A 13,936-nucleotide genomic window follows, 5' to 3' on the forward strand; every position below is an offset into this window, starting at 1 on the left:
GAAGCCCCACCTGCTGCGGAGCTGGTCCCAGAGGGAGCCGGTTCGCGTCTGGAGACAGGCTTTGCTTTGTCAACATTCCTGACGGTCCGGCTTCCTGCTCTTTTCACATAACGTCTGCTGTGGCCACGTGGCCGTGACAGGCAGGATGGTATGGATTCCCTGCACTCGGACAGACGCCCCACCGGGACTCACAGTGGCCCACGGCCGCTGGAGAGCCTGTTCGCCACACGCATGAAGGCAGGCGGCCAGCACCCCGTGGGTCTGGGGCTCTGTCCTGACAGCATAGTGTATGCGTGTGTGTATCACATGCGTGCGCTGCGCCCACGCACGACCGTATGTCCTGCATGTGCACGCGTGTGTGCAGGGGGATTCTGCAGGGCGCGCCCGAGTGGGCCGCTTCACATTTTGACATTTGGGGAACCAGCTCATCCTCCGGGGAAATGGAGGTTCCTCCTGCCACCTCCTCCCTGGGACCCCCGGTCACTGGACCACCTTAAAGTGCCCCCTACTCTCGCAGAAGACACCTAAAATCTTCCGCCTTTTACGATGTCATGCATGTTCATTCTCCACAGTCCTCCGACTCGCTGACAGCCACCTTGCAGCCCCAACACCCCCAGTGCACACCACCACCACGAACCGCCTCCCACGGCTCCAGGAAACCCTCAGGAGGCCAAGCCCATGGGGTTTTAAGTCAGTCGGGGGCGGGGATGGGAGCAGAGGAAGGAGTGGGGCCAGGGGTCACTGTGTCGGCCCCCAGTGTCCCCGTGCTCAGGGAACAGGCACCTGCAGGCACCTCACCACGGGCTTCACGAGACTTTTCTAGTAACAGAAGCAAGGAGAGCGTCATGATTAATTCCCATTTTACTGGACGTTCATTACAGCCGAGAGAGAGCACGTGTCTGGACCGTCTCCACAGCCCCAGGAGCGGCCCAGGCCTGGGCAACAGCGGGGAGCGGGTCAGGGGGCACTGCGTGCGCCAAGCCGCCCCACAGCACACGCCCGCTTGGGCACATCGGGGCTTCTCACCCTGGCCTCACGGATGTTGGATGCTGAAGCGGGAGTGCAGACACATCTCTGCAAACCAACAGGGTGAGCCCTTAATGACGAACTCTGACAACTGGCTTGCCAATGGATGGGCCCTCTAGAAAATGGGGGAACCATGCCTTACAGGGTGGACACCTTCCCTGTCACTCTGGCCCAAAGCCGCCGGTGACCCAGGCCATCGGTGAGAGTTCTGGACAGACCCCACACTCTCCCACGGAGCTCATCGCCTCTGCCAGGGACGCATACTGTGTGGGGGACCCAGTGACGGGCCACGCATGCCCCCTCCCACAGCTGCAGCCCACCGCCGAGCGTAATGTGGCCTGGTCTCCCTGCCCACCTAGCCCCCCCAGGACGTCAGCAGGAGGCCCTCTCCCAGCGGGCAGAGGGGTGGACAGTGCCCACGCAGAGACTGAGAGAGCAGACCAGACAGCCCAACAGGATTGCCAGGGCAGCCAGGAAGAATCCCGCCCGGGGGCCAACTGGGCCCCTCCAACTGGTGGCTGGACCACCCCGCCTGCTGCTGCCCTACGGCACGGAGACCCCCAAGCTCACCCCAACCCTGCAGGCCCACCGCGACAGGCAAAACCAGAGCCGGGCCAAGGCCCCTCCAGCGTCTCCTGCTGACCCCAAAGGCCCTGTCAGGCCTGGGCGGGCAGCGTCTTGTAGGGGTTCAGGATGCCCTGGGGGTCCAGGAGGGCCTTGAGCTGCTGCATGAGCCTCAGGGCCTCGGGCGGCTTGCTGTAGCTGAGGACGCCTCTCTTCCTGAAGCCCAGGCCGTGCTCAGCGCTGACGCTGCCCCGCTGCCTGGCCGTCCACTCGTACACGTAGGGTTCCAGGGCGTCTAGCAGCGACGGGCTGAAGGCCTCTGACGTCACATTGAGGTGCAGGTTACCGTCCCCTGCAGGGACAGGGATCCCTGGGTCAGGCCGGGCAGGCAGAGACCCCCTCCCTGACAGGCCCCAGTCCTGCCCTGCCCTCACACCTGGTTCCACGCCTCGTGCCACTGGTCACTGGCCTGCAGTGACCGAAGTGGCCTGTTGGTGACCACTCCAAGTCCTCCCCTCTACCTGCACGGCCCCTCTGAGGCTCCCAGCTCACAGTGACCGACCACCCACCCGGCCAGTGAGCGTCCTGGGCCCAGACCACACCCATGGCTATCACCAGACCCACACCTCCCACCAGTGCCCACGGCAGCCTCTGCAGACAGCTCCATATGCCCGCCAATGCCCACTGCAAAGCCCTGGCCCCGTGCTCTCTGGCCTCGCTGAGATATCCAGACACGCCCTGGCTCTGGCTCTGTGGACGGCCTGGCTCACCGCCCACATGCACCCCCCTCGGGGGCCCCAAAGCAATGACGAGACACAGGATGAAGCCAAGGCAAGGCGGGCAGGAGACCCAGGGCCGGGGCCGTGATAGCTGGCTGCTGTCTGGCCGGCAGAGGAGGGAGGCAGGACTCCGTGGGCCCTGGCAGACAGGCCTGTAGTGAGGCCCTCACCTGGGAGGCGAACATTCAGTGCAAGAGCAAGTGCAGATGCGGACAGGAGGCCCCCGCTCCCACACTCGGAGGTCAGGAAGGTGGGAAGGGACGAGCAGATGGGGGTTGGGCCCGGGGAGAGTTGCTGCCCACCGTGAGGGGCAGAGAGCCTCGTTAGCCAACAGGAGGGGCTCCTCGGGGCTGCAGCAAACAGAGCAAACCCCAGGGCAACACAGGGGGCAGGCCTGGGGCCTCTGACCCAGTGACTTAGAGCTTCTCATGTGCCACCTCCCTCCGGGCCTGTTAGATGTAGGGAACACAAGAGGGAGCCCCTCCCGCCAGAGCGTACCGCTGCCACCTGAGGGCAGAGGCTCCAAACCCCCCACGGAAGGGCCTGCACACCCATCAGCCAGCCTGCACAGGGTCCGGCTAGAATTCCCACTACCTCGGCGGTCCCACGGACCCTGAGCTGGAACATAGGAGAGGTTCTAGCAGGCGGGACCCCGGTCCCCACCCCCACTCGCACCCCCTGCACAGGCCTCAAGTAGTCCGACCCAGGCCTCAAGTAGTCCCCACAGACAAAGCCCTGAGATATACGAGCCCACACCAAAAATTCCACACACACAAGAAAAGCAGCCACCACGAGCAAGAGCCAGCAAACCTGACCCACAAAGGCTTCATATCCTGCAATTTCCAGAAGAAGAGCACAAATGCTTCATATGTTTACAGAAATAAGAGATAAAGAAGGTAAGACTGACCAAACATCTTAAACATCTCAACCAACTTCCCAGAAACGGAAAATACCAATCACTGAAAGGTCGAAGTCGACAAACAGGTTTCGATGGGTGTTACTCACGGCAGAGATAAGCGACACGCAAGAGAAATCTGAACACAGGTGCAGTCAGAGCTGGGCAGCAGGGAAAGCGGACGGGAGCCGCAGGGGTGGGGGGAGGGGGACAGGCGGAGCCATCGCCACCGCCCCACGGCGCCCGGGTGGACACGCAAGCGCTCACCCAGACAAACCAGTGACACGGAAGAGAAGAAAAACACGGCAAGTCAGCACCGCGGAGTGTTCGGGTCGAAGAAAGCCTGAGCAACAGAAGTAACGCCGCCGGCAAATGAAACCCGTGGAGCTCTGTCACCTCCCGCCCTGCAGACGGGAAACGAGGCTGAGACTCGCAGAGGCCGCGGCACCAAAGAGGGACGCAGGCGTGGCTGAGCCTTGACCAACACAGCTGCCTAACACCAGCACCGCTACCCGGGGCGCAAAACAGAACCAAAATACGCCCCAAGAGGGGCACCCGGGTGGCTCAGCTGGGGAAGCATCTGCCTTCCGCTCGGGTCATGGTCCCAGGGTCCTGGGATCGAGCCCCGCGTCAGGCTCCCTGCTCCGCGGGGAGCCTGCTTCTCCCTCTGCTGCTCCCCCTGCTCATGCTCTGTCTCTCAAATAAATAAAATCTTTTAAAAAATAAAAAATGAAGACAACAAACGACAAACTGCATGACAAAGAGACCATCCCCGTGTCGTCTACAAAAGACACGTCTAAGCTGTAGGACGGAAAACGGTGGAAAGTAATGGGAAGAAAAACATGTCAGAAAAAGACTAAATTCAAGGAGCCCGTGTGACCGGGTCCGAGGCCAGAGCGAATCCAGCAGTCAGAAGAGTCTGTCGTGCTGAGAGCCCGTTTACCCCAGAATGAAATGACAGGTGCGACCTCCTGTCCTTGAGGCTGACGGAGCCACAGGAGAAGGACGCAGCCTGTCACCATTGTGCGGACTGCTGACCGCCGCTCCGTGGCCGGCGCCCACGGGATGCACAGCGCACAAACCTTCAGCCTTGAATCTTCACCGCAGCTCCCACCAGATGGCCAAGGAGGCGGTAACGCCAACCAGTCAGACCCCTCGGGCCCGAGGGAGAGACCACGGTCACGCCGCTGTGGGGTGATGATGGCGTCCAGCATGGACACAGGGAAGGGACCTACAGGATGATACAGCCCAGGACGAGGCCGGGGAAAACCCTGCACAGAACACAGGCACGCAGACCAAACAAGACGCAGAGGGCCGTGGCCGAGCCGGGCGACCCCCGGACCACAGCCGCACCTGTGCAAGGGGCCCGCCAGGAAGCGGCCTCGCTGACCCTAGGGAAACCAGCCCAGTCGCCCCGCCAGACGCCGGAGAAGCTCCCGACTCGCACAGCACCCGCTCCTGACGTGCCCAGTGGGCGCCCGGGCGCCGGCGGCGGCAGAGGCTGTACTCTGCCCCACGAGGAGGAAGGCTGGCCCGCGGCCTCCCCTCCCCACCCCCGGCCCTCGGAAGATGCCAGTCCTCCACCACCCTACACCCCCTGCTTCTCCCTCTCCCTCTGCCTGCCGCTCCCCCTGTTCGTGCTCTCTCTCTCGCAAATAAATAAAATCTTGAAAATAAAAAAAATAAAATGCTTCCAGCTGGTGAGGGCGAGGGGGAGGGAGCTCGTCAGCGATACCGCAGGCCAGGCCGAGGGAAGGGCACTGCGGCGGCCAGTCAGAGGTCCCTTCCAAAATACCCAAAGAACCATGAAGACGATTAGGGTTCTCCCAACAACCAGGATCCCCCATCACCGCCCGACCCCAGAACGGCTCACCCAAGTGGCCATAGCCCACCACGTGCTTGGCCCGCGAGCCAAGGCGGGCGCGCAGGTCGGGCACAAGGTCGTAGAGCCTCTCGGTGGGCAGGGAGAGGTCGTATTTGTACACGTAGCCGTCCTGGCTCAGCGCCTCCGAGATCCTCTCCCTCAGGGCCCACAGCGCCTAGGACGGACAGAAAACAGACAAGTCAAAGGGAGCACCGTGAGGGTATCTGTGCTCACAGCAGTTAGAACGCTGGTGGCCTGGGGTGACCGGGAAGGTCACGACGGAACCTTCCAGGCGACTGAAATGTTGTGTTGTGACAAGCATGGGGCTCTGATCCAAGAGTCCGTACTGGACGAGGCCCCAGAAAGCGGCCACGGCTCACCCCAGGACACACCGACGGCCCCTCTCCAGGAGGACGGAGGATACTCTGCGTGATGGTCGGGGCCGCCGGTCGGTGAGGGAACCTGAGTGACGGCAGAGTCGGGCAGGGAAGACACTGCAGAGGGACGGGGCCGTGGGGCCCTGGGCTGCCCAAGACACACACAGGCTGCGGGCGGGCAGGGGTGCTGGCAGCTGGAGCAGGAACGTGAGGGTGGCGCGGGGGCGCTGAGGGGGTCTGGGGAGCGGGGGGCTCATCACATCACTGCCCTTCCAGACAAAGCCGCCCATGGTTTACTGGCTCGGCTGGCTGACCGGTCATGGTAGACACTTGAAGTCCTGGTCACGGAGCGGAGGAAAGAGAGCCGCATGCGCCATCGCTCCGCTGTGGGGCTGGCCCCTGTCCTGCCCTCCACATGTCCCCCGAGTCAGGAACTGTCATGGCAAAGTTCCAGTGCGGGAAGCACTGGTTCCTCCTGTTTTTCCACACGAGCACAGAGCCAGGACCGCCCCCAGAAGAGCAGCAAGAACCCCTTACTGCCACGGACACCGCCAGTGTCTGGTTTCCCCGATTCTCTCATCGGCTTTTGGGGTCACTGCGAGGTCCCTCTGTGCCCTCTCCCCGACTCTCTGCGCCCAACCTTCAGCGGCTCCCGCCCGCCACCTTCCTCACACAGCCAGACCAGCGATGACCCCGCACAGCTCGCCGTGCCGCTGGACCCAAGCTGGAGCGCTGTAGGGCCGTCCTGCCGCCCACAGGCTCCTCCCCGTCCATTCACATCCGCCACATGCTACCGCGGCCACAGACCTGCTCGCCCCTTGCCTGCCACCCACCCTCTCTGCTCATCCCACCATCTCCGGATGCTCTGGAACCGGGCAGGCACAAGCCCCTCGGGGCCCCAGTGCTCCTGCAAAGGTATCCTTGAGGCTTGTTCCTGCTTCCCTCCTATCTTTGCTCAAAGGCCCCTTCGGGAATGTCCCCCGGCCACCACCATGCCACGTCCTGCCTACCAGGGCAACGCCATCTGCGAGGGGAGCCGGCCCAGCTCCTCCGGTGTGCCGGGGCCGCTGGAGAACGCCGCTGTGGAGTCAGCGGTCTAGACCGAGCAGGGACCAGCGTGGGTGCCCGCGCAGCCCCATGCCGCCGCCCACCCCAGGCAGCCGGCTCTCGGGACTCGCTGTGGCCGACGAGCCTTGAGCAGCACTGCCTGCCAGCCCCCAGCACAAGCCTGGAGCACCAGCTTTCCTTCTGGTGGAGATGGGACTGGGCATGGGCCAGCGCGCAGCGGGGGGCCTCTGTCCTTACTGCCCCCAAGGCCCGGGGTTGCTCCTCACTCCCACTGCCGACACACAGCACATTTAGGAAGAAACAGAGACAAATGTGGAGACACAGTTACGCGCCTTTGGCAGCACAGAACAGCACCGAGCCCGTCCTGGGAGTGAAGGACTTGCCCACGTCCCTCCGGCTGGTGTAGCCTGCACGACACTGCGGGAGACTCACAGGACACCCGGAGGACACAGCCAGATGCCCTGCCCGGTCCTCCCTCCAGTGGGGAGGTCACCCAGTGGGGACAACAGAGTGGTGGGGGCGGGGCGGGGAGACAGGTCCTCACTCCCCAACAGGACGAGGCCGCAGCGTGAGGCCCTTCGTCTGCAGGTGGGGTTGGACGCGCCCAACAGCGCTGGAACTCCTGACTTAGTATTTACTAAACTCACAAAACAACCGTGAAGAAGAAGGTTTAATAACAAGGTACACCAGGAAACCCAACAGGTCCACCGTAAGAGGTAGCCTGAGACCCGGCTCCTCACTCACGCCCGGGGGCGCCCAGATTCACATACAGCCTGGCCTAGACGCATGTCCTCCTCCCTCAACCCTGCCCCAGCTGGCCACTTTCACACCACAGCCCCAGGGACCACGGTGCACAAATATGGGACAGTGCCTCCCAGTGCCCCAGGTCCCCCAGGATGGTGATGGGGGCTCCCGGCGCCCCAGAACCCCCAGGATGGTGACAGGGGCTCCCGGCGCCCCGGATTCCCCAGGATGGTCACGGAGGCTCCCACTGGGTGGCTCAGTCAGTTAAGTGTCCAATTATTGGTTTCGGCTCAGGTTATGATCTCAGGGTTGTGAAATGGAATCCGGCGTCACACTCCACGCTTGGCAGGAAGTCTGACGTTCTCTCCCTCTGCCCCTCCCTCCCAACTCACGCTCACACACTGTCTCTCAAATAAATAAACCTTTTTTTTTTAAGATTTTATATTTGAGAGAGAGAGAGCATGAGGGGGGGAGGGTCAGAGGGAGAAGCAGACTCCCCGCTGAGCAGGGAGCCCCATGCAGGACTCGATCTCGGGACTCCAGGATCATGACCTCAGCCGAAGGCAGACGCCCAACCAACTGAGCCACCCAGGCGCCCTCAAATAAATGTTTTTTAAAAAGTAAATAAAGGGCGCCTGGGTGGCTCAGTTGGTTAAGCGACTGCCTTCGGCTCAGGTCATGATCCTGGAGTCCCGGGATCGAGTCCCGCATCGGGCTCCCTGCTCAGCGGGGAGTCTGCTTCTCCCTCTGACCCTCCCCCCTCTCATGCTCTCTATCTCATTCTCTCTCTCAAATAAATAAATAAAAAATCTTAAAAAAAAATAGTTTAAAAAAAATAAAAATAAAAAGTAAATAATAAATAAAGGCGCCTGAGTGGCTCAGTCAGTTAAGCGTCTGCCTTCAGCTCAGGTCATGATTCCAGGGTCCTGGGATCAAGCCCCGCATCGGGCTCCCTGCTCCTCCATCTACCCCTCCTCCCTGCTCATGATCTCTCTCTCACTCTCTCTCTCAAATAAATAAATAAAATCTTTAAAAAAAAAAAGTAAATAAAAAATTAAATTAAATCAAATTCATAAAATAAAATAAAATACCGCTGATAATGACGAGACCCAAAGTACATTTCCCAAGAGGCAGGACACCTGCTCACGTTCAGACACCACGCGCTCTGAGCTGAACACGGGGCTCTGCGCAGACGTCCTGGACCAGCTGAGCGCGAGGGACGTAAGGAGGCGCCAGCAACACCCACGCACCTTGAGTTTCATCTGGTCCGTGGCCAGGGTCCCGTCCGTCACCAGGCCAGAGCTCAGCACCTGCTCCAGGAAGTCACTCAGCTTCTCAGCATCGTGGTCCGCTCTGGAGCCTGAGGTCTCGATGAGGACATAGAACGGACTTTCTGGAAGGCACAGAATGGGTGAACAGAGGCCATCGGACAGAGCTAGGAGGGGTCTGGGCCAGCCTGGCTGAGCGTCTCTGACGGCCCTCGTGCGGCCCACGGAGCAGGAAGACTCGGTCCAGGCTTTATCTCCAATGGCTTAAAAATAGGTCTTTCATAGGGCACCTGGGGGGCTCAGTCGGTTACACACCCGACTCCTGGCTTCAGCTCGGGTCGTGATCTCAGGGTCGTGGGATCGAGCCCGTCAGGCTCCGCGCTCAGCAGGGAATCTGCTTGTTCCTCTCCTTTTACGCCTCCCCCGCTCTAGCGTGCGCTCACTCGCTCTCTCAAATAAATATAAAAATAAAAACAGGTCCTTCATGGGGCGCCTAGCTGGCTAAGTGGGAGGAGTGTGACTTTTGACCTCAGGGTTGTGACTTCAACCCCCACACTGGGTGTAGAGATTACTAAAAAAATAATAAAATAAAATAAATAAAAATAGGTCTTTCACTGAAAGAGAAACCGCACTCCCCAGAAACATATGAACCACCCTGAGCGACGCCATGACACTTGCACGGGGCTGTGGGCGAGGAGCCTCCTCACCAAACCACGGTGGTGGGGAGGCCATGGGCTGAAGGAGAGGCCCCCGTGCCCATAACGGCCTGTGATGCCCATAATGCACAGCGCAACATGCAAAAAGGCATGATTTTACCCAACATATCTTTTTTAAAGTTTAAAAAAAATGCTTTAGGAACTATAAAAAAATGTTAAGCCTGTTTATTTTTCTTTTTCTTTTTTTTAAAGATTTTATTTATTTATTCACAAGAGACAGAGACAGAGAGAGAGAAAAGCAGAGGGAGAAACAGGCTCCCAAGGAGCAGGGAGCCCGATGTGGGACTCGATCCCAGGACCCTGGGATCATGACCTGAGCCGAAGGCAGACGCTTAACCATCTGAGCCACCCAGGTGCCCAAGCCTGTTTATTTTTCAAGGCTACTGTGAATTTATTTTTAACTTACTGAAATCAACGAAAACTCACCAAATGCACAGCTCTTCCTTTTAGCACTACATTAAAAGTGCCTTCCAGAAAAATACTACAAACCTGTCCTATAAAGAGAACAAGTGTTTTCCAGATATCGACATTTTTCCGTGCTGAAATGCAAATTCTGCTCTTTATTTTATGTCCTAGAAAACACTGGGAGGGTTTTAATTTCGATTGGCTCCTTTTCCAACTACAAAAGTAAAACATGGTTATAAAAGGGAATCTGGAGGGGCGCCTGGGTGGCTCAGTTGGTTAAGCGACTGCCTTCTGCTCAGGTCATGATCCTGGAGTCCCGGGATCGAGTCCCGCATCGGGCTCCCTGCTCAGCGGGGGGTCTGCTTCTCCCTCTGACCCGCTTCCCTCTCGTGCTGTCTCTCATTCTCTCTCTCAAATAAATAAATGAAATCTTTAAAAAAAAAAAAAAAAAAGTAAATGTTCTTTAAAAAAAAAAAAAAAGGGAATCTGGAAAACAAAGACAAATAAAAATGAAAAAACAAATTGCCCGCTTGCAAAATATAACGACCGAGCATGTTTTGACAGTGCTCCTTCCTGTCTGCTTCCACAGTCAAAGAGATCTGCACACTGAAACCTGCCTGGGACAGTAGGGTGGCCTCTACTGGGTGGCGGACCCTCCATCCACCGAGGGATGCTGTCCACGCAGGGACCCTCCATCTGCCCAGGGATGCTGTCCACACAGACACCCTCTATCCACCCAGGGTCCTTCTGTCCACCCAGGGATGCTGTCCATGCAGGGACCCTCCTGTCCACCCAGGGACCCTCCATCCACCCAGGGATGCTGTCCACGCAGGGACCCTCCATCCACCCAGGGATGCTGTCCATGCAGGGACCCTCCATCCGCCCAGGGTCCCTCCATCCACCCAGGGATGCTGTCCACGCAGGGTCCCTCCATCCACCCAGGGATACTGTCCACACAGGGACCCTCTATCCACCCAGGGTCCCTCCATCCACTGAGGGATGCTGTCCACGCAGGGACCCTCCATCCGCCCAGGGATGCTGTCCACACAGGGTCCCTCCATGCACCCAGGGATGCTGTCCATGCAGGGACCCTCCATCCGCCCAGGGACCCTCCATCCACCCAGGGATGCTGTCCACGCAGGGTCCCTCCATCCACCCAGGGTCCCTCCATCCACCCAGGGATGCTGTCCATGCAGGGTCCCTCCATCCACCCAGGAATGCTGTCCACGCAGGGACCCTCCATCCGCCCATGGGCCCCCCATCTTTCCAGTGACTGTATCATACCTTATTTCTTTACTACTGGATATTTAGATTGTTTCCCGGTTTCTCATACTAAAAGCAGTGCCCTATTAAAAATTCAGAGTGTAAAGATCTTTCCGTATTTATGACTGCTAAGGACTAAGTTGTGTTCCCCCCGAATTCCCACAGTGAAGCCCTCACCAACCCCCAATTTGACTGTAGGGCGGTAATTAAGATTACATTAGCCGTAATGTAAGGGTGGGGCCCTGATCCCACAGGACTGCTGCCCACTTTGGAGGAAGAGGCACCACTGATCTCCCTACACACAAAGGCCAGGTGAGCACACGGCAAGGACATGGCCAGCCGCACTGGAAACCGGCCAAGCTGCCCCACGATCTCACACCCCCAGCCTCCAGGACCGCGAGAAGCAAGCGTCTCGTGCGCACGCCCCAGTCTGTGGCGTCTGCCGGGACCGCCTGCGCTAAAACCACCACCGTTTCTGTAGGACGATCTCAGAAGTGGAAATACCAAGATCCACAGCGGAACGTTTCTGTCCTCCAGGTGCGTGATGCCAAACTGCTTTCTGAAACGCTGAGCCGGCGTTCTGTCCCCTAACGCGCAAGGACGCCCTGCGAGCCTCCACGGAGGGGTGGCCCCTCTTGGCCGAAGAGAAGCATTTCTGACCAGCGCACTGTGGCTTCCCAGAGACCCTGGCAGCACCCACTGAACCAGCTCTGGGGGCACGCTCACGACGCGGGTCAGAGAACCACACGCTCGTCGGTTACGGCGACGCCGGAGCTGCGCAGGCTGCTCCTCGCCACCCCCCACTCTGTGGACAGGACTGCCGGCCCGTGAGCGGGCCCCACGAGCCAGGTGTGAGGGCAGCGGCGGGTGCCGCCCGCCCACGGGGGCCCAGTACCTTGCACCGGGCTGGTGAGGCGCAGGTGGTGCGTGACCAGCCGCATGCACTCGGCGTCCAGGAACTCGTACGCAGACAGGATCTCACCCAGCAGCCCCCTGCAGCTGCTGAAGGTCTGCAAAACCTCAGCAAAGCCTGGACAACCTGCAAAGACAGCAGGACCTCAGGCACAGGCACCAGAGCCCCGGCCGGACCACCCAGGGGTCCCTGTAGAGCAGCTGTGCCAAGCGGCCCCGGCGGGCGGGGGTCCTGGCGAGTGGGGCGGCCCGAGCAGCAGAGCACCCCACAGGGACACCTGCTGGTCAGCGGCACGCATGTCACGGTAGTGGTGATCAGGGAGGAAACGCTCGTGGAGAACCCAGGGCGCTCAGGAAGGTGGCGGGGCCAGAGGGCCGTGGCGCAGACATGGGGCCAGAGACGGGGCCACGCCGGCCAACGGCTTCACCATGTTTCTCTCAGCACAGTGAGCACTGGGTTTCCAGCAGCCATGGGTGAGTCACTCAACTTACGGGACAAGGAGAGTCTCTGAGGCGCCCCAGGCCCAGGGAGCCGGCCATGCAGCAGCCGGGGGCAGATGGGAAGGGCCCAGGAGACTGACCCTGCACTGGGGAGGGGGTGGGACGTGCAGGGTCTTCCGGGCCGAGATGGGACGCGCTGACCGGCCCTGTGGGCGTCAGGGGAGTGTGTCCACAGAGCACAAGGCCAGGCACAGAGGCCTGCTCTGCACACCCAGGAACACGTGGAGGTCCCATGGCTGGAACGTGGGGCTGGATGCGGCGGGCTCGGCCGCCTGGGGGCCACAGCTGACGGGAACGCTGGCAAACGGAAAACAGACGGGAAACTACCCAGAACGTGACGCGAGTGTAAAAGGGTGGAATCCGTGGGAGAGAGATTAAGAGGACAGACTGCAAAGCTGTGTCGTGGGTCCAACCACAGTCCTCAAGGGGGAGGAAGACGGTGCAGACTTGAACTGACGAGACACCAAGACACAGGCTTAGGAGGCTCAAAAGATCCGAGGTAAAAATGTGCGCTCACAGGCAACAAACCCCAAACCACAGACGGCCAAAGATAAAGAGATAATCTTTAAAGTCACTAAAGAATAAAGCGCCAGAAACACTGGGAGCGGCGGCCGCGGAGGGTGGCGGGCCTCCCCACAACCCACCGCACAAGCGCAGGACACAGGATGATCTTCAGCGGCCTGGCTTGTGCAACAGTGTCTCCAGGAGCGAGGGGAGTGAAGGCATTTCGGACGGGCCGGCAGAGACCGTGCTTACAGGGAGCACGGTCCCAGTGCAGAAAGGCAGGCTGAGCGGAGGAAACGGCACGTTTGTAGGAAAACAATAATTACAGCTGAGAGATTAGAGACCATAAGATCCTGCATCCTGCTGTGGGTTCAGACACCGCTAAACGCACCAAACGCAGGGACTGGGAGTTGAGTCACCCGCGGTGACCTCTAGAAGACTAGATGTCTCCACAGCTTCTGACCTAACAGAAGAGGACAGGCTCCGAGTGGAGACGAGACAGGACACGGACTCAGAGGAGAAAGAGATAAGCCCACGTTCACAGTCTGGAAGCAGAGGACCCGAGGGGCAGCTGGGGAGCCCTGTGGGGTCAAGAGGGCTCCCCATGCTGGAAAGTCACAGAATGCACGGTGCACGCTGACAGGGACAGCAGGGGACAGGGCGGGGACAGCACAGGGGACAGGGTGGGGGATAGCGGGGTCAGGGCGGGGGACAGGACAGGGACAGTGAGGGACAGGGTGCGGGATAGCAGGGACAGGGCGGGGATAGTAGGGACAGCGGGGGGACAGGGCGGGGACAGTAGGGGACAGGGACAGCAGGGGGACGGGTGGGGACAGAAGGGACAGCGGGGGGACAGCACAGGGGACAGGGTGGGGGATAGCAGGGACAGGGCTGGGATAGTAGGGACAGCGGAGGGACAGAGCAGGGACAGAAGGGACAGCGGGGGGGACAGGGCGGGAACAGTAGGGGGACAGGGACAGCAGGGGGACGGGTGGGGACAGTAGGGACAGCAGGGGGACAGGGCAGGGACAGCAGGGGGACAGCAGGGGA

At 60.0% G+C, this 13,936-nt stretch overlaps 1 protein-coding gene across 3 annotated transcripts in view; it reads right to left on the reverse strand.

Moving 5' to 3' along the window:
* Window positions 1-843: 843 nt before the first annotated feature.
* D2HGDH (D-2-hydroxyglutarate dehydrogenase) overlaps window positions 844-13,936 on the reverse strand; it is a 22,681-nt gene continuing 9,588 nt past the window's right edge. For all 3 annotated transcript variants that reach the window (XM_035006669.1, XM_035006670.1, XM_035006671.1), the window contains exons 7-10: window positions 11,865-12,008; window positions 8,568-8,710; window positions 5,138-5,303; window positions 844-1,942 (exon numbers count right to left, since the gene is read on the reverse strand). In XM_035006669.1, the coding sequence (XP_034862560.1) occupies window positions 1,683-1,942; window positions 5,138-5,303; window positions 8,568-8,710; window positions 11,865-12,008 (713 nt within the window). In that variant the 3' untranslated portion in view covers window positions 844-1,682. The remainder of the gene's footprint in view (window positions 1,943-5,137; window positions 5,304-8,567; window positions 8,711-11,864; window positions 12,009-13,936) is intronic.

Source organism: Mirounga leonina, unplaced genomic scaffold (genome assembly GCF_011800145.1).
Source record: "Mirounga leonina isolate KUSES-001 unplaced genomic scaffold, KU_Mleo_1.0 Mir_151, whole genome shotgun sequence".
In the NCBI taxonomy this organism is placed as follows: Eukaryota; Metazoa; Chordata; class Mammalia; order Carnivora; family Phocidae; genus Mirounga; species Mirounga leonina.